At 40.5% G+C, this 21,453-nt stretch overlaps 1 protein-coding gene across 1 annotated transcript in view; it reads right to left on the bottom strand.

Moving 5' to 3' along the window:
- ctnnd2a (catenin (cadherin-associated protein), delta 2a) overlaps window positions 1–21,453 on the bottom strand; it is a 389,747-nt gene that overhangs the window by 170,127 nt on the left and 198,167 nt on the right. The window contains exon 11 of the mRNA XM_052483548.1: window positions 14,486–14,635. Coding sequence (XP_052339508.1) covers window positions 14,486–14,635 — 150 coding nt within the window. The remainder of the gene's footprint in view (window positions 1–14,485; window positions 14,636–21,453) is intronic.

Raw genomic sequence — 21,453 nt, 5'->3', positions numbered from 1 at the left:
ACGGGCAGGTACACACCGTAGGCTATGTAATAAATCTGCCTCTGTAAGGATCGATATGTAGCCATTTCATGACTGGAGCTTTACGCGAACCAGTGAGCAGATCACTAAAGAGGGAATTAGCCCCTAAAACAAGTTTAAAGGTGAAAACAACAGAACAACAGACACACACACACACACACACACACACACACACACACACACACACACACACACACACACACACACACACACACACACACACACACACTGTAAATCATACTGTAATTCACCCTAAAGAAACACACACGCAGTGTACCTCATCCTATAGTGTATCTCACAGTGTATCTCACCATACAGACTGACACACAGTGTAATTCACCATACAAACTGGCACAAAGTGTAACTCACCCTACAGACTGACACACAGTGTAACTCACCATACAGACTGACACACAGTGTAACTCACCATACAGACTGACACACAGTGTAACTCACCATACAGACTGACACACAGTGTAACTCACCATACAGACTGACACACAGTGTAACTCACCATACAGACTGACACACAGTGTAACTCACCATACAGACTGACACACAGTGTAACTCACCATACAGACTGACACACAGTGTAACTCACCATACAGACTGACACACAGTGTAACTCACCCTACAGACTGACACACAGTGTAACTCACCATACAGACTGACACACAGTGTAACTCACCCTATAGACTGACACACAGTGTAACTCACCATACAGACTGACACACAGTGTAACTCACCATACAGACTGACACACAGTGTAACTCACCCTACAGACTGACACACAGTGTAACTCACCATACAGACTGACACACAGTGTAACTCACCCTACAGACTGACACACAGTGTAACTCACCATACAGACTGACGCACAGTGTAACTCACCATACAGACTGATACACAGTGTAACTCACCATACAGACTGACACACAGTGTAACTCACCCTATAGACTGACACACGGTGTAACTCACCATACAGACTGACACACAGTGTAACTCACCATACAGACTGATACACAGTGTAACTCACCATACAGACTGACACACAGTGTAACTCACCCTATAGACTGACACACAGTGTAACTCACCCTACAGACTGACACACAGTGTAACTCACCATACAGACTGACACACAGTGTAACTCACCATACAGACTGATACACAGTGTAACTCACCATACAGACTGACACACAGTGTAACTCACCCTATAGACTGACGCACAGTGTAACTCACCCTATAGACTGACACACAGTGTAACTCACCATACAGACTGACGCACAGTGTAACTCACCATACAGACTGATACACAGTGTAACTCACCATACAGACTGACACACAGTGTAACTCACCATACAGACTGACACACAGTGTAACTCACCATACAGACTGACAGACAGTGTAACTCACCCTACAGACTGACACACAGTGTAACTCACCATACAGACTGACAGACAGTGTAACTCACCCTACAGACTGACACAGAGTGTAACTCACCATACAGACCGACACACAGTGTAACTCACCCTATAGACTGACACACAGTGTAACTCACCATACAGACTGACACACAGTGTAACTCACCCTACAGACTGACAGACAGTGTACCTCACCATACAGACTGACACACAGTGTAACTCACCATACAGACTGACACACAGTGTAACTCACCCTACAGACTGACACACAATGTAACTCACCATACAGACTGACACACAGTGTAACTCACCATACAGACTGACACATAATGTAACTCACCATACAGACTGACACACAGTGTAACTCACCATACAGACTGACACACAATGTAACTCACCATACAGACCGACACACAGTGTAACTCACCCTATAGACTGACACACAGTGTAACTCACCATACAGACTGACACACAGTGTAACTCACCATACAGACTGACACACAGTGTAACTCACCCTACAGACTGACACACAGTGTAACTCACCATACAGACTGACACACAGTGTAACTCACCATACAGACTGACACACAGTGTAACTCACCCTACAGACTGACACATAATGTAACTCACCATACAGACTGACACACATTGTAACTCACCATACAGACTGACACACAATGTAACTCACCATACAGACTGACACACAGTGTAACTCACCATACAGACTGACACACAGTATAACTCACCATACAGACTGACACACAGTGTAACTCACCATACAGGCACCATATACTCTAGGCAGATATTCAACGAATCAGACATGAAGGAAAAACACACTGCTGGTTCACTTAGTATGTTTTTGTTCCTCTCTAAGAACAGGTGTGATATCACATCAATATCCTGATACAATTCCCAGGAGAGGTAACAGCTTGTGGGGTGTGTCAGCTGTAACGTGGTTAACACATTATACAAAGGAAACATGCTGAACCTGCACTGTGTGTTTTCTCCATTTGTGATTGATTAAACTGAAGCATAAGATTCATTGTTGGACAAGAGAGGAGCATGTGTGTTTATTCACATAATTACCAAGAAGTCTTAGATTAATGGAACTATACTCTAGACAGAGTTTGAGGTGGTGTGTGTGTGTGTCTGTGTCAGCCAGAAGGTCTCATCATTGTGTATGTGACACACACGCTCTGTCACGGTGCTCCTGCCCTTAGTGGTGACATTTACATGACCTTCACTCTCCACACACACACACACACACACACACACACACACACACACACACACACACACACACACACACACACACACACACACACACACACACACACACACACACACACACACACACACACATAAATACCCCGCCCATTTCCGTATCTCACACTTGGAAGGCTACGCTTCAGAAGTTTCTTGAGCAGATCTACGCTAATCTCATCAAGTTCTGATGAAATATAACCACACACTGCGGAAAATCACTCTAAAAACTGAGGGTTCTTCATCATTTTAGTGGAATCTCTCTCCCTCCCTCTTCCTCCTCTCTCTCTCTCCATCTTTCTCCTTCTCTCTGTGTATCTGTCTGTATCTCTACCTCTCTTTTGTGTCTCTCTGTCTCCCTCTCTCTCTCTTTCCTGGTGAATAAGTAATTTGCTCTGGTAATGGACTGATGTTTCTGGTGACTTGACCTTTGAGGTTTACAGAGCTGGCTGTGGAGGCCATCTACTGGGAAGGGTACACACATGATCGGACAAAAGCACACTCACACACTTGCTCTCTTTGGCTGCCTGAAATCGAGGAGAAGGAAAAGCTTTCCATTGTTTTCTTGTCATTGTGAGAAATCAACAGAAATATAATAGCCATCACCAATGGTTCCTCACAGGCAGATTAGCAGCAGGGGGACAACTCTCCAACTAATCAAACTGATGTGTGACACACTGAACAATTAGCCCAGTGAGTCAGTCAGGGTGTCCGTTATAGAGGAACGTTCCCCCAGATCTGTGATGCTCACAATGAACACAGAAATAAGGGAGAAAATAAAGAAAACAAGAAAATAATTGTATGAAAAGAATAAAAGAAAAGGATGAGGGGGGAAATGATTTTGAGCTCATTGTCTGGGGAAATGTAAAGGTGTGTGTGTGTGTGTGGGGGGGGTCTCCCTAATTAGAGCCTAGATTGACATTTCTTATTTATGATGAGCATTAATATTTTAACAATATTTAAATATTGTAAGACATAGATTTTGGCTGTGGCTGTGACAAGGTGACAATTTGTCTGAATCAATCTGCTCCAGCCAACGAGGTGGAGAGAGACAGAGAGAGTGAAAGTGAGAGAAAAAGTGAGAGACAGAGAGAGAGAGAGAGAGAGAGAGAGAGAGTGAATGTGAGTGTGACAGTGTCCTTCATGCATGTGTAATTGATCAATAGCCAAGTCTGTAGCATGGGAGTCTTACAACACCTGTAACCCTGGAAACCTTTGCCAGTTTCCTACTGTCCCTTCTAAACTGGTGATTTACCACACTTTGGGTGCCTGACACACCAGTAGGCACTAGATTCCCATGCTAGGTGGTTCCTATGGCTAAGTCAATGGGTTTGAGCATGACTACATGCGACAAGACTGAACAAATTGTCTGTAAAAGGTCTATCTGGTTGGATCCAAATTTGGTTGGCTCATGATGCTGGCAGCACAACAGTGGACTTGTTGCACAATGTTGATGCTTTGGATAGAAATGCTTACTAGATGATCGTATACGTACGTATAAGGTTGGGTTTAAAGTTAGTGATAAAAATCACATTATAAAGTCCTTCTAAACATCTTATTATGGCTTCCATTGAGGATATGACCTCCATAAATCCTGCTCGATAAAATATGAATTAAAGGTCCCTTAGAGGGTACAGAATCGTTAATATGACATCAACTATAAGTGCGAACCAGGCAGAAACGATGGACGGTCCTAAATGGTACTTCATCTATATGGTCTTACATTCCAACACAATCTCACACTCAGTTTGTGGAAATATAGTTTAGGGTTAGGGTATTTCATTATTTTCAGACGCTCCTATACCCTTATTCCCAATATGTTATACCCCATAGGTTGTAAATAAACAATTTTTAAGGTAATGTAACTTGTATCATTATTATAGAGCTGTGATACCCATAGATAAATGGCTTCAGACCGAGCATTTCTGACTGGAAATTGCTGCTGACATTGAACATAGCTTAGGGTTAGGGTATTTAATTCCCGCCCGCCTGACCACTCTGCCTGTCCCTGCCTGACGTCCTGTACCTTTGCCTCTACCCTGGATTATCAACCCCTGCCTGCCTTGGCCTGTCGTTTGCCTGCCCCTGTTGTTACAATAAACATTGTTACTTCACACAGTCTGCACTTGGGTCTTACCTTGATTCCTGATAGATATATCATAGAGCTGTGAAACCCATAGCCGAATGGCTTCAAACTGAGCATTTCTCACCATTTATTTACAGAGAGCAATTTCCGTTCTATAGCAGGTAGTGTCAATTTATTTACAGTACTATGTTGACTAATTGTTGCTTTCTTCTGTGGAAAAACAGAATATGTATAACAATGCAAAATATACCAAAAGCTAAATCAAACAGAGATTTACGACTATTTAACCATGTTAATCATTACTGAAACATGCAAACTACAAACATTTAACCAGTTAAAGATAATTAATACATGACTGGGGCTGTTATGGTGACTGTATTATCGCCACACCGGCAGTCAAGAGTCAGGAAGAAAGGCAAATTCCACGTGACCGTTTAGTCAAGTAATAAGGCCTCTCCATGCTCTGATACTGCTGCTGGTCATTAGTAGCCTACCAAACTTGCTAACTGCCTGGTACCCAGCACTATTGTCCCTCTAATCACTCTGACATCAATGTAAATATAATCGAAAATCTAATCAAACACTTCACGAGAGCCCATGAGCTCATGTCCCTCAACATTTCTATAGGCAATTGAGAAAACAGAGTGATGGCCTCTATTAAAAAGAGGAGGATCCCATCAGCTTTCTATAGGCTAAGCCTACTATATTTATTTCTAACTTTTCTAATGTTAAGCACATTGGTTTTACTTACAACAGGAGTATAGCCTACCTGGCTGGCATGAAAATTAACCACGAGAAAGTGTCCTGCTTTCGCTATTTAAGAGTATAGATCACATATTTTTTTCTGCTGCCCCTGTTTCGAGACAGGTGCATGATAACGGTCCATTCTGAATCAAAACAAATTTCACACATATATTATATAATATATATAAAGACAAGATTAAATCAAGAATAGTCTGATGGGTGAAAATATTACCCTATCACTTTGTGAATGACATATTATCACTTGTGAATGATGCCCAGCTGAAGGCAAGAAACAGCGAATGCTTTTTTTTGCGATTTTTCAAATCATAGTCACACACCTCATGTAGCCTAGCACATAGGCCTATATTTTTTCATAAGGTTTGTACCAACTAAAGTGGCCAAATACCTTCTTAAAATGAAACACATTAATACACTTTACAATGGGTGTATAGCCTAATTGGCACACACACACAGAGTGTGAGTTTCAAATTTGGGGAAGATAATTTTCACCATAAAAATGCACCTTTATAATAAAAGCATTACATGCATGATTGCATTTGCGGTCATTTTTAAGAATGGTGTTTCCTGCTAATGGAACATTTGCGCTTATAGCCTACTGCAATTTATGTGAAGAAATAGCCTAATACTTTATCAACATTTTAAGCTCAACTTTTTCATCAGTTGCGTCATGCTCATTGCCTAAACAGATTGTTTGATGCTAGGGGTTGTATTAATTTGGGATCTATCGCATCCCACAACTGTCCCAGACTGTTTGGAATATTTATTTCTAACACAGACTAGAATAGGTAAACTTTTGTACCATGGGGGATAGTAGATTGTCAAAGGCTAGTGCTTTTGATGTTCATTAGGCCTACTCATCTTGTTGTTTGACGAAAAGTAAATGTGGACAGTTCTTCCAATATCTTCAATATGTGCCTCGGAATTAGATAAGGACACGCACAGCTGCATCCCAGATGTGTCTGTCTTCACTTGTAGCCTGTGAGAAAGACACGATCAGAGAGCCATGTGAGTGAGAAGCACACAGCTGGGAGAAGGAGATTATAAGGAGAGGGGAATTGTAATTATTATATTCAGCACAAGGCCACAATGCCCACTGGACGCAAAAGGCTTATATTTTTTTAGGGGGCATTACGGCCACACAAAGGGGATGCAGCCGGGAAATTCTAGGCATTATCAAGTGCTTGTCAAACTGTGAATGAGAGGCTGATGAAGTGTGTACAGGCTGCACAAAATAACAAAGCAAAGCTCATGCCTTTCATTCAACTTTTTTCAAATCATCATTAGAATAGCATCATGCAGCCTTAGAATGTATTAAAAATCAAAACATATAGCCCATCATTTTGACATTTTTATTTAACCTTTATTTAACTAGGCAAGTCATATCATAACTATAGTTACATAACTAAAGTTACATAAATAACTATTTTATTCAGCTTATGTTCAATTGTATTCTTCATACTATAAAATAATGTAAAATAACACCACGAAATGCTAAGCAAATCTTGTCTGCTAAATGAACTAGTATAGCCCACAACAATATGGCATAGCCTGATCAGGACCTAAAATATGGACAACTCAGAGTGTGCTATTCTGTTCTTCTGAAATAGATAACATTTTCTTCATATCTATATCTGGCTAAAATAAATAATGGATTTATTGCGATGGTGTAGTCGATATTACATTTATTTATTCAACTTTTTTAAATGTAGATGTTCCAAAGGTCTGCATGAGTACAACATGAGTACAAACAAAGTGAGTTTGTGTGTGTAAGTGTTTGTGTGCGCGTGTGTGTATTATGGTGTGTATTATAATTTCCCATCAAAAAATGTATCCCCATTCCCAAATCAAATACCTTAATCAATACCACATTTTTTATATATTTTTTATTTTATTTAACTTTTTTTCCAATCTGGCAACCCTCATAAAATTCAACATAGCCTGTATAAATGTATAAAATACATTATGAAAAAAATGGTGTAATGTAGGCTCCACAAAAAACAACGTTAAGCTACTACTGTAATATAATCATTATGGTGACAACCAGGTTGATTAAAAATAGTGGGTTGTTAACACATTTGTTTTTTATATAAACAAATATGGGACACAAAAAAGGCAGTGTAGAACACCATTGCCCATCATGCATTGGTCTAATAACTTTTACCCCCCAAAAATGTATAATCTGTGAATGAAGTCGCACAAACATTTGTATTTTCTTACCAATTAAGTTGTACAAAAATGTCTATTTTCCTATTAATTAAGTCACACAAAAATGTGTCTTTCACACAAATCAATCTAGACAAAAACGCACAAAAAAACGCACAAAATCTTCTAAAATTATTTTTGTACAGAATTTTTGTACGGAATTGCACGAATTGAGTTGTGCAATCCGGAAACTATACACTGTATAATTTAATAATATTTCCTCATATATCCATCCTGAGATCTAAATGTTTCTGGCACAGATTGTATGTTACCTGTAGCTAGCTACATGTCTATGTTTTTACTCTCAATTTATTTATTAACTCTTACTCCAAATAAAAGGTCCATTCTTTTTTCATAAATATAATTTTCTTCTCCAGAGGAGAATTGTGTGTGTGTAAGCCCATTCCTACGTGAACAGCATTAGTAGCTGATAAATATTATTGTATCTTCAGCTGTAAATTGTGTCCGTATAAACCCATGTGAACAGGTGCTACATAATAAGACATCCAACTTGGTTGGTTATTTGCTCCAGCATCTTTTTGATCCTGCAGGTTCAAAGTCATGTAATAATTCTCCATTGATATCCAGCTAGGAATTCATTAGAACACCAGTCTCTGGAGCTATTCTAAAAGCTGTCTGTTTGGCTGTGTTAATTTGAAGGCGCAGGTGGGAGTGGTGTGTGTTAGAGGGTGTGTACATGCATGCATGCATGACGTACGTATGTATGTATGTATGTATGTATGTATGTATGTATGTATGTATGTATGTATGTATGTATGTATGTATGTATGTATGTATGTATGTATGTATGTATGTATGTATGTATGTATGTGCAGGTTACAATTGAGCTAAAACTCAACATTCAGGAGAAAACCTGATCTTTTCACTTAATTAATACGTTTCTAAAATCTCATTGAAAACCGACCCCAAAACACACACTATCTGACATGTTTTTTTTACCAGCTAATGTGCTTCTGTGGCTTTTTGACATTAGAAAGAACTACTCAAAACTTGGCAAACAAGCACTTTCTTCAGTTAGGTACTATTAGTGGTGCAAATTTCACTGGGGACATATCCCCCTCACATTCGGGAAATGGCATTTTTGTCCCCCACAGTTTTATCATTGGTATGTGAGCTAAAATGAGGCAACAGTGTACTTTAGAACCATGCGGATGCCTCCGAGCGGTTGGGTAAGCCATTTGGAGATAGGAATGCGATCTAAAATGAGGCAATGGTGTACTTTAGAACCATGCGGATGCCTCCGAGCGGTTGGGTAAGCCATTTGGAGATAGGAATGCGATCTAAAATGAGGCAATGGTGTACTTTAGAACCATGCGGATGCCTCCGAGCGGTCGGGTAAGCCATTTGGAGTTTTTTAGTTTTTAAAAAATGAAAAAAATTATGTCCCCTCACTTCTGAAACAAAAGTTGCGCCCCTGAATTGTATTACGGTATATATTGCATGCTATTTCTATGGAAACAGAGGAATGTTTTTATTTAATTGAATATGTCCAGTTATATTAAACTCTGTCTTTTAACCTTGAACAGTATGAGGTAAGGTCAACATACAGGTTAAATATTTCAACCTTTCTCTCCACTACTGATCGTTAACTTAAACTTTTAAAATTATCACTTATATGTTATGAACCTTCCTTTGCTGCCGGGGTAGAACCGAGGTCTTCTCTCGCTCTCTCTCTAGAATGTCAGCTCTCATTACTAAAGGCATACAACATATTCAGAAGGGAGTGAATTAGCTTTATGGTTTTATGCAAAACAGGCTTTCACTGTGTGTGTGTGTGTGTGTGTGTGTGTGTGTGTGTGTGTGTGTGTGTGTGTGTGTGTGTGTGTGTGTGTGTGTGTGTGTGTGTGTGTGTGTGTGTGTGTGTGTGTGTGTGTGTGTGTGTGTGTGTGTGTGTGTGTGTGTGTGTGCGTGTGAGCGTGTGTGTGTGTGTGTGTGTGTGTGTGTGTGTGTGTGTGTGTGTGTGTGTGTGTGTGTGTGTGTGTGTGTGTGTGTGTGTGTGTGTGTGTGTGTGTGAGTGTGTGTGTGTGTGTGTGTGTGTGTGTGTGTGTGTGTGTGTGTGTGTGTGTGTGTGTGTGTGTGTGTGTGTGTGTGAGCGTGTGCGTGTGAGCGCGCGTGTGTGTGTGTGTGTGTGTGTGTGTGTGTGTGTGTGTGTGTGTGTGTGTGTGTGTGTGTGTGTGTGTGTGTGTGTGTGTGTGTGTGTGTGTGTGTGTGTGTGTGCATGTCTGTGTGAGTGTGGACAGTGCGTGAATGTAGCCTTCTTCTGAAAAGGCCTGGTGTCATATTAGAAAGCTTTGATGAGAGCATTAAACAGAACCGCCAAACGGGCACTTGTCCAGTGTCTGTGTCGGCAGCTCTCCAAAGAGGCAATGTTTGAATAGGGGACATGTGTGTGTGTGTGTGTGTGCGCTCGTGTGGCTGTGTGTGTGCGTGTGCATGTGTGTGTGACAGGATCCAAGCTGAGCAGTGTGTTTCTGACAGCTCTCCCTCCAGGCCGAAGCTAATCCCTCTTTGTTTTCTAGAAAAAAACAGATTTTACAGAGAATCCCTCTGGTGTCCTTGGTAGAGACACACGCACGCACACACACACACACACACACAGATTCTGGTAACATTGAAGGCGTATAGCGGAGGAGAATGCAGGGAGAGGAATTAAGAGTTAATACTACTTAATACTCGGCAGGGTGTCTTAGAGATAATTAACCCTGAGAAGCAGAGAGATAGAGTTTAATGAGAGTTACACCTCCAGATTATATCCTGTAGAGGAGTTGTACACGTTACTCATGGTGACTCTGTAGTATTACACCAAGAATTCAGGTCGACTGTCATGGTACTGGTACTGAAACGTCATGGCAAGGGAAGGAGCGAGTGATGGAAATGAAGGACAACTGTTTTTCGTTCCATCAACTCACCACTCATATGAATGTGTTAACTGTTTTCACACAATGTTTGTAGAAACCCAACTAAGCCTCTCTCTCCCCTGTCGCAGTAGAGTTTAGCTGCAGTGCAGGGTGTGGATGTGTCTGTGTGTTATTATTTTAAAAAGTAATAGCTTGAAATAGACCACATTAACCTGCTGTACTATGTGGCGCTGGACTGGTCTACTCTGAGAAAACACACACACACAAAGCTACGACGGCTTACCTGCCTACCTCAAACTGTGTGTATGGATTACACCAATACCACAAATAAACAATACATTGCAGGCTTTAGAGTTAATTCATTGTAGTGTTATAGAGAGAGAGAGATCCAGCTCTCTAAAAAAATGCCTTGTAGCATTAATGACTGTGATTCACAGCTGGATGATGAAACTATAATGTGGAGTCAGGGTTTAAATAGTACAATATAGTACAATATACTATACTGTTATAATGACAATACTGTTACAATGACTATACTGTTACATACTACTATACTGTTAAAATGACAATTCAATTACATACTGAATATATTGTTATATACTGACAATACTGTTATGCTGACTATACTGTTAAATACTGACTCTACTGTTATAATGACAATACTGTTATATACTGACTATACTGTTAAATACTAGTATACTGTTATAATGACAATACAATTATATACTGACTATATTGTTATATACTGACAGTGCTGTTATACTGACTATACTGTTAAATACTGACTATACTGTTATAATGACAATACTGTTATAAAATTACTATAATGTTATATACTGACTATACTGTTATAATGACTATACTGTTATACTGACTATACTGTTATACTGACTATACTGTTATAATGACTATACTGTTATAATGACTATACTGTTATACTGACTATACTGTTATACTGACTATACTGTTATACTGACTATACTGTTATACTGACTATACTGTTATACTGACTATACTGTTATACTGACTATACTGTTATACTGACTATACTGTTATACTGACTATACTGTTATACTGACTATACTGTTATACTGACTATACTGTTATACTGACTATACTGTTATACTGACTATACTGTTATAATGACTATACTGTTATACTGACTATGCTGTTATAATGACTATACTGTTATACTGACTATACTGTTATACTGACTATACTGTTATACTACTGTTATACTGACTATACTGTTATACTGACTATACTGTTATACTACTGTTATAATGACTATACTGTTATACTGACTATACTGTTATACTGACTATACTGTTATACTGACTATACTGTTATACTGACTATACTGTTATAATGACTATACTGTTATACTGACTATACTGTTATAATGACTATACTGTTATACTGACTATACTGTTATAATGACTATACTGTTATACTGACTATACTGTTATAATGACTATACTGTTATACTGACTATACTGTTATAATGACTATACTGTTATACTGACTATACTGTTATACTACTGTTATACTTTCGTTCCAGTACTCTGCTGCCTGTGACTGGAACGAATTGCAAAAATCGCTGAAGTTGGAGACTTTTATCTCCCTCACCAACTTCAAACATCTGCTATCTGAGCAGCTAACCGATCGCTGCAGCTGTACATAGTCTATCGGTAGATAGCCCACCCATTTTTTACCTACCTCATCCCCATACTGTTTTTATTTATTTACTTTTCTGCTCTTTTGCACACCAATATCTCTACCTGTACATGACCATCTGATCATTTATCACTCCAGTGTTAATCTGCAAAATTGTAATTATTCGCCTACCTCCTCATGCCTTTTGCACACAATGTATATAGACTCCCATTTTTTCCTACTGTGTTATTGACTTGTTCATTGTTTACTCCATGTGTAACTCTGTGTTGTCTGTTCACACTGCTATGCTTTATCTTGGCCAGGTCGCAGTTGCAAATGAGAACTTGTTCTCAACTAGCCTACCTGGTTAAATAAAGGTGAAATAAAATAAAAAACATACTGTTATATTGACTATACTGTTATAATGACTTTACTGTTATAATGACTATATATATACTGTTATACTGACTATATTGTTATATATTGTTATATTGACTATACTGTTATAACGACTATACTGTTATATACTGTTATACTGACTATATTGTTATATTGACTATACAGTTATACTACTGTTATACTGACTACACCTTTCTCAATGTCAGAACTATTTTCATCTGGTCATTACTACAAGGCATCACTTAGACATTATGAATCTTATGGAGTGTGTGTTTGTGTATGTGTTTTGGTTTTACTATCCTTGTGGGGAACAGAAGTCCTCACAAGATTCGTTAAACTGTCACGCCCTGACCTTAGAGAGCCTTTTTATGTCTCTATTTGGGTTGGTCACGGTGTGATTTGGGTGGTCATTCTATGTTCTTTATTTCTATGTTTTGGGTTTCTATGTTTTGGCCGGGTATGGTTCTCAATCAGGGACAGCTGTCTCTGATTGGGAATCACACTTAGGCAGCCTGTTTGGCCACTTTAGGTTGTGGGATGTTGTTTTTTGTTAGCTCTGCGTAGCCTACGGAACGTGACGTTCGTTGGTATTTTGTTGTTTTGTTTGGTGTTCCGATTGAATAAAGAATCATGAACACGTACCACACTGCACCTTGGTCCACTTCTTCCAACGAGAGTTACATAAACAGGGAAAATTCGGACAAGTGGGGACATTTCACCAGTCCCCAAAAGGAAAAATACAATTTTCAGCTTAGGGGTTAGGTTTAGGGTTACAATTAGTGTTCAAATTGGGGTTAGGGGTTAGGTTTAGTGTTAGGTTTAGTGGTTTGGGGTTAAGGTTGGGCTTATGGTCAAGGTTAGGTTAGGTTAGGTTAAGGGTTTTAAGGGTTAAGGTAAAATATGATTTTGAAAGTGAATCAATTGTTTGGTCCCCACAAGCATAGCAAAACAAAGATATGTTTGTGTGTGTTGCGGGTGTGTGTTCGTACGTGTGTACATGTGTGTGTGACTGAGGCATCACTTATTCACTTTGAATCCCTATTAGCCGCACACAGGCCCTGCAGTGGTCAATCTAACCATCTTTAAACACACTGTTCTGTAGCCGGCTGCATTAAACAAGCCAATAACTCAGGAATGGATCAATACCGCTCACTAAGAGATTTCCTACTCTTTGGTCTCGCTGTGGGAAAGATAAGGCAAATGAGTCCCAGTGTGTGTTTTACGATATAAACCGACTGCATTAGAATTGATCTACTGCAATAACAGTAAATTGTATATGCTATAATTGTGTTTGCAAGGTAGCAAACCCTCAAACATGTAATAATGTACTTCTTAGAGAGTAAACAAATCGTTATATCATATTGCCCAATAAACAAGCTTGGATACACCCTGCCATAGCGTACAGGCTTAAAGACATGCTCTTTGCCTGCAAGCCATTTATTTCTCTTTCACGTACCATACCCATTGATCCAAACAATAAGTCATCTATAGTAGCTTATTTAGCATAATCACTATCTGACCCACATGGTAATGATAGTTATTAATGCCTGGCTGGTTAATGACTGTGAGAAGATACAGCCTAGCGTGACAGAGAGGGCTATTCTCATGTAGAATGATGCTGTAATAGGATTTCGACAGCATACCTAAACCCACATCTAGATTACACAAATTAGTCTCTATTGAAGAATACTGGAGGTTAGTATGTGCTGCAGACATTTTTCTCTTTTTGTTAGTGTGTGTACATATTAAAGGTGTGTGTGTGTTTAAATACTGTAGGATGGATTATATAGTCTTACCAGTGTTGTTTCCCAGTCCCCTCATAGGTCCTTTGTGGTAGTGGTTGACTCTGTCCTCATAGATGGGCTCTTTGTGGTGGTCTGGGGATCCCAGGGGACGCAGGTCTGGACCACAGTGACTGTGCTGATTACTGTAGGAACCCCTGGAACCTGGAGAGGGGGAGGGAGAGTGTAAGGGAGGGAGGAAGAGATAGAAAGACAGAGAGAAGGGAGAGAGAGAAATCAGCCCTGAGTATTGACTTTTCTCCAGCAAAATGTAATTCTCCATACACATTGTCCCTAAGTGCTCTAGCCTCTCCTCTCTTTCTCTGATATCATCTTAGCTTCTGTCCCAATAGACTCTCTCTAGCCTCCTCTACTCCCATAGTCTCCAGCCTCTCCTCTCTTTCTCTGTAATCATCTTAGCTTCTGTCCCAATAGTCTCTCTCTAGCCTCCTCTACTCCCATAGTCTCCAGCCTCTCCTCTCTTTCTCTGTAATCATCTTATCTTCTGTCCCAATAGTCTCTCTCTAGCCTCCTCTACTTCCATAGCCTCCAGCCTCTACTCCCATAACCTCTATAGTAGGGATCATCAACTAGATTAATCTTTTTTAAGCAGATGGTCAGGGGGCTGTAAAATTATTTCAAATAATTTATAGATTGCAACAAGCCCAAACAGATATAATATTTTAAAACTATAATTTCAAACCTTCCTTACATTTGTATATGATCAAATAAGGTATATGTCTCTATTATGTGTGGGAATATTCTGGAACATATATCCTAAATGAAAATCTCTTGGAGCTGATTTCCTGGTGTTTTTACAGAGAGGGATGAGGATAAGAGGATGATGAGAGAGGGATGAGGCAGGATGACGAGGAGAGAGGGATTAGGATAGGAGGAGGAAGAAAGTGAGATGAAGAGAGAGGGAGGAAGAAAGTGGGATGAGGAGAGAGGGATGATGAGTGAGGGATGAGGAGAGAGGGATGATGAGTGAGGGATGAGGAGAGAGGGATGTTGAGAGAGGGATGAAGAGAGAGGGATGATGAGAGAGGGATGATGAGAGAGGGATGATGAGAGAGGGATGAGGAGAGAGGGATGAGGAGAGAGGGATGATGAGAGAGGGATGATGAGAGAGGGATGATGAGAGAGGGATGAGGAGAGAGGGATGATGAGTGAGGGATGAGGAGAGAGGGATGTTGAGAGAGGGATGAAGAGAGGGATGATGAGAGAGGGATGATGAGAGAGGGATGATGAGAGAGGGATGAGGAGAGAGGGATGATGAGAGAGGGGTGAAGAGAGAGGGATGATGAGAGAGGGATGAGGAGAGAGGGATGATGAGAGAGGGATGAGGAGAGAGGGATGATGAGAGAGGGGCTGATGAGAGAACATCTTGGGATGATGAGAGAGGGATGATGAGAGGTTTTGGCCTTTCTAGGGTTTTTCCTAGCCACCGTGCTTTTACACCTGAGAGAGAGGGATGATGAGAGAGGGATGAGGAGAGAGGGATGATGAGAGAGGGGTGAAGAGAGAGGGATGATGAGAGAGGGATGAGGAGAGAGGGATGATGAGAGATGGATGAGGAGAGAGGGGAACACAGTCAGCTGTACTAACAACAGGAGATATTCTCCCTGAAAGCTATATTTCAATAGTGTACCAGTCAAACGTTTGGACACACCTACTCATTCCTTTGGTTGTTCTTTGTTTACTATTTTTTGCATTGTAAAATAACATTGAAGACATCAATAACACATATGGAATCATGTAGTAACTAAAAAAGTGTTAAACATATCAAAATATATTTTATATTTGACATTCTTCGAAGTGGCCCTCGCCTGGATGACAGCTAGGCACACTCTTAGCATTCTCTCAACCAGCTTTTTATTTTTTTAAATGTAACCTTTATTTAAAACTTTTTAGGGCTGAGATCCCGCTAACGGGTGCCAAATTCAAAACAACAGAAATCCCATAATTAAAATTCCTCAAACATACAAGTATTTCACACCATTTTAAAGATATACTTCTTGTTAATACCACCAGTGTCCGATTTCAAATAGGATTTACAGCGAAAGCACCACAAACTATTATGTTAGGTCAGAGCCAAGTCACAGAAAAACACAGCCATTTTTCAGCCAAAGAGAGCAGTCACAAAAATCAAAAATAGCGATAGAATGAATCACTAACCTGTGATGATCTTCATCAGATGACACTCATATGACTTCACGTTACACAGTACATGTATGTTTTGTTCGATAAAGTATATATTTATATTAAAAAATCTCATTATATATTGGCGCGTTATGTTCAGTAATTCCAAAAACATCCGGTGATTTTGCAGAGAGCCACATCAATTTACTCATCATAAATGTTGATGAAAATACAAGTGTTTTCCATGGAACTTTAGATACACTTCTCCTTAATGCTACCGCTGTGTCAGATTTCAAAATAGCTTTAAGGAAAATGCAAACCATGCAATAATCTGAGTACGTTCAGAGCCCAAACAAGCCAAAACGATATCCGCCATATTGTGCAGTCAACAGACGTAAAAAAAAACAGTATAAATATTCACTTACCTTTGATGATCTTCATCAGAATGCCCTCCCAGGAATCCCAGGTCCACAATAAATGTTTGTTTTGTTTGATAATGTCCATCATTTATGTCCAAATAGCTCCTTTTGTTACCGCGTTTGGTAAACAAATCCAAACTCACGAAGCGCGTTCACTAGGAGCAGACGAAAAGTCAAAAGGTTCCATTACAGTCCGTAGAAACATGTCAAACGAAGTATAGAATCAATCTTTAGGATGTTTTTAACATAAATCTTCAATAATGTTCCAACCGGAGAATTCCTTTGTCTGTACGAACGAGCGTCACAAGCTCAAGGCATTCTGGCAGACCTCTGACTCATTCCCCTCTCATTCGCCCCCACTTCACAGTAGAAGCATCAAACAAGGTTCTAAAGACTGTTGACATTTAGTGGAAGCCTTAGGAAGTGCAACATGACCAATATCCCACTGTATCTTCAATAGGAAATTAGTTGAAAAACGACCAACCTCAGATTTCCCACTTCCTGGTTGGATTTTTTCTCAGGTTTTTGCCTGCCATATGAATTATTTTATGCTCACAGACATCATTCAAACAGTTTTAGAAACGTCAGAGTGTTTTCTGTCCAAATATACTAATAATATGCATATATTAGCAACTGGGACTGAGTAGCAGGCAGTTTACTCTGGGCACCTTATTTATCCAAGCTACTCAATACTGCACCCAGCCATAAGAAGTCCAGGTGGGCCAGTTGAGAACAAGTTCTCATTTACAACTGCGAGCTGGCCAAGATAAAGCAAAGAAGTGTGACAAAAACAACATCACAGAGTTACACATGGAATAAACAAATGTACAGTCAATATCACACAAAAAAAATATATATATAGAAAAATCTATACACAGTGTGTGCAAATGTAGTAAGATTAGGGAGGCAATTTTTTATTTTACCTTTAACTAGGCAAGTAAGTTAAGAACAAATTCTTATTTTCAATGAACAGTGGGTTAACAGCCTTGTTCAGGGGAAGAACGACAGATTTGTACCTTGTCAGCTCGGGGATTTACTTGTCCAATGCTCTAACCACCAGTCTACGCTGCCTCCCCAGTGGCCATAGTGGTGAAATAATTCGAATTTAGCATTAACACTGGAGTGAGATGTACAGATGATGATGTGCAAGTAGAGATACTGGAGTGCAATAGAGCAGAAATAAACAACAATATGGGGATGAGGTAGTTGGGTGAGCTATTCGCAGATGGGCTGTGTACAGGTGCAGTGATCTGTAAGCTGCTCTGACAGCTGATGCTTAAAGTTAGTGAGGGAGATATAAGTCTGCAGGTTCAGTGATTTTTGCAATTCGTCCAGTCATTGGCAGCAGAGAACTGTAAGGAAAGGTGGCCAAAGGAGGAGTTGGCTTTGGGGATGACCAGTGAAATATACCTGCTGGAGCGCATGCTATGGGTGGGTGTTGCTATGGTGACCAGTGAGCTGAGATAAGGTGGGGCTTTACCTAGCAAAGACTTATAGATGACCTGGAGCCAGTGGGTTTGAAGATGAATATGACGCGAGGGCCATTCAACGAGAGCATACAGGTCGCAGTGGTGGGAAGTATATGGGGCTTTGGTGACAAAACAGATGGCATTGGCATTGATAGACTAGATACAATTTGCGAGGTAGAATGTTGGAGGCTATTTTGTAAATGACATTGCCGAAGTCAAGGATCGGTAGGATAGTCAGTTTTACAAGGGTATGTTCAGCACCATGAGTGAAGGAGGCTTTGTTGCAAAATATGAAGCCGATTCTAGATGTAATTTTGTATTGGAGATGCTTAATGTGAGTCTGGAAGGAGAGTTTACAGTCTAACCAGACGCCAAGTTATTTGTAGTTGTCCACATATTCTAAGTCAGAACCGTCCAGAGTGGTGATGCTAGTCGGGCGGGCAGGTGCGGGCAGAGATCGGTTGAAGAGCATGCAGTTAGTTTTACTTGCATCTAAGAGCAGTTGGAGGCCACGGAAGGAGTGTTGTATGGCATTGAAGCTCGTCTGGAGGTTTGTTAACACAGTGCCCAAAGAAGGGCCAGAAGTATACAGAATGGTGTCGTCTGCGTAGAGGTGGATCAGAGAATCACCAGCAGCAAGAGCGACGTCATTGATATATATACGGAGAAAAGAGTCGGCCCGAGAATTGAACCCTGTGGCACCCCCATAGAGACTGCCAGACGTCCAGACAACAGGCCCTCCGATTTGACACACTGAAATCTATCTGACAAGTAGTCGACAGGTAAACAAAATTAGGTACCATGGAATTGAAACAGTCCCGGGGGCATCAGCTGTGTAGCTGAGTGATCATATGGTCCAAAGAACAGCAATAGGTCAGTCAGGGAGCCGTTCAGTATTCAGTACTACGCTAGTCAAGTGGGGGACACAGTGTTTAGAAAGCTAGCAGGAAGAAGATGGGTCTTCGGCGACATGGCAACGGAATAGCCTGTTGAGACCAGGGGGATCGGTGGGGCTCTGTGTCAACAATAAACGGTCCAGGCCAATTGGCAAAAGAGGTATTGTAGCCCTAGAATTAGCTGGTATATGGGCCTAGCTCGAGACTAGCTCAAGTCTAACTGGTGCTTGCTTCGGGACAGAGGCATTAGCTAACAGTAGCCACTCGGTAGCAGCTAGCTAGCTACGATGATCCGGTGTAATGATCCAGAGCGGCAGGAATCCGGTGATGTGGAAGAGAGAATCAGTCCGATATGCTCTGGGTTGATAACGCTCTGTGCAGACTGGCATGTATTGTCCGAGCTAAAGCTGCGGTGTCCGAGCTAAATGTGAAGACTGCTAGCCGTGGCTAACAGAGACTAGTAGCTAGTTAGCTGGCTAGCTCCTGGCGGAGGTTCCAGTTATAAGGAATAAAAATAGCAGATCCGTACCACAATGGGTGAGGCGGGTTGCAGGAAAGTATATTTAGTTGGTAGACAGAAAGTGAGATTAAAATGTACCGTATATGACAAAAAATTAACAGGTGTGCCTTGTTAAAAGTTAATTTGTGGAATTTATTTCCTTCATAATGTGTTTGAGCCAATCAGCTGTGTTGTGACAAAGTAGGGGTAGTGTACAGAAGATATCCCTATTTGGTAAAAGACCAAGTCCCTATTATTGCAAGAACAGCTCAAATAAGCAAAGAGAAACAACAGTCCAACATTACTTTAAGACATGAAGGTCAGTCAATCTGGAAAATGTCAAGAACTTTGAAAGTTTCTTCAAGTGCAGTCACAAAAACCATCAAGCGCTGTGATGAAACTGTCTCTCATGGTGACCGGCACAGGAAAGGAAGACCCAGAGTTACCTCTGCTGCACCGGATAAGTTGATTAGAGTTAACTGCACCTCAGACTGCAGCTCAAATAAATGCTTCATAATTCAAGTATCAGACACATCTTCACATCAACTATTCAGAGGAGACTGCATGAATCTGGACTTCATGGTCAAATTGCTGCAAAGAAACCACTACTAAAGGAAACCCATAATAAGAAGAGACTTGCTTGAGCCAAGAAACACGAGCAATGGATATTAGATCGGTGGAAGTCTGTCCTTTGGTCTGATGAGTCTAAATTTGAGATTGTTGGTTCCAAACGGCGTTTCTTTGTGGGACGCAGAGTAGGTTGCGCTCTCCAACGGAACGCAGAGTAGGATGCTCTCTCCATGTGTAATTCCCAATGTGAAGCATGGAGGAGGAGGTGTGGTGGCGTGGGGGTGCTTTGCTGGTGACACCGTCAGTGAATTATTTATAATTCAAGGCACACTTAACCAGCATGGCAACCACAGCATTCTGCAGTGATAAGCCATCCCATCTGGTTTGCGCTTAGTGGGATTGTGATTTGTTTTTCAACAGGACAATGACCGAACACACCTCCAGGCTGTGTAAGGGCTATTTGACCAAGAAGGAGAGTGATGGAGTGCTGCATCAGATGACCTGGTCTCCACAATCACCCGACCTCAACCAAAGTGAGATGGTTTGGGATAAGTTGGACCGCAGAGTGAAGGAAAAGCAGTCAACAAGTGTTCAGCATATGTGGGAACTCCTTCAAGACTGTTGGAAAACATTCCAGGTGAAGCTGGTTGAGAGAATGCCAAGCGGGTGCCAAGCTGTCATCCAGGCTAAGGGTGGCTACTTTGAAGAATCTAAAACATATTTTGATTTGTTTAACAACTTTTTTGGTTATTACATGATTCCATGTGTGTTATTTCATAGTTTGATATCTTCACTATTATTCTACAATGTAGAAAACAGTAAAAATAAAGAAAAACCCTTGAATGAGTAGGTGTGTCCAAACTTTTGACTGGTACTGTATATTGTGCTGATCTGCAGTGGTAGAGGGTATTTTAGCCATGCTACTGTGTAGGGAGGACAGTGTTGTTATGTAATCTCTATAGAGCATATTGTCTAGCATCAGCCATAA

This window comes from Oncorhynchus keta, chromosome 28 (genome assembly GCF_023373465.1).
Source record: "Oncorhynchus keta strain PuntledgeMale-10-30-2019 chromosome 28, Oket_V2, whole genome shotgun sequence".
Classification (NCBI taxonomy): Eukaryota; Metazoa; Chordata; class Actinopteri; order Salmoniformes; family Salmonidae; genus Oncorhynchus; species Oncorhynchus keta.
This window is presented reverse-complemented; position numbering and strand designations above follow the sequence as displayed.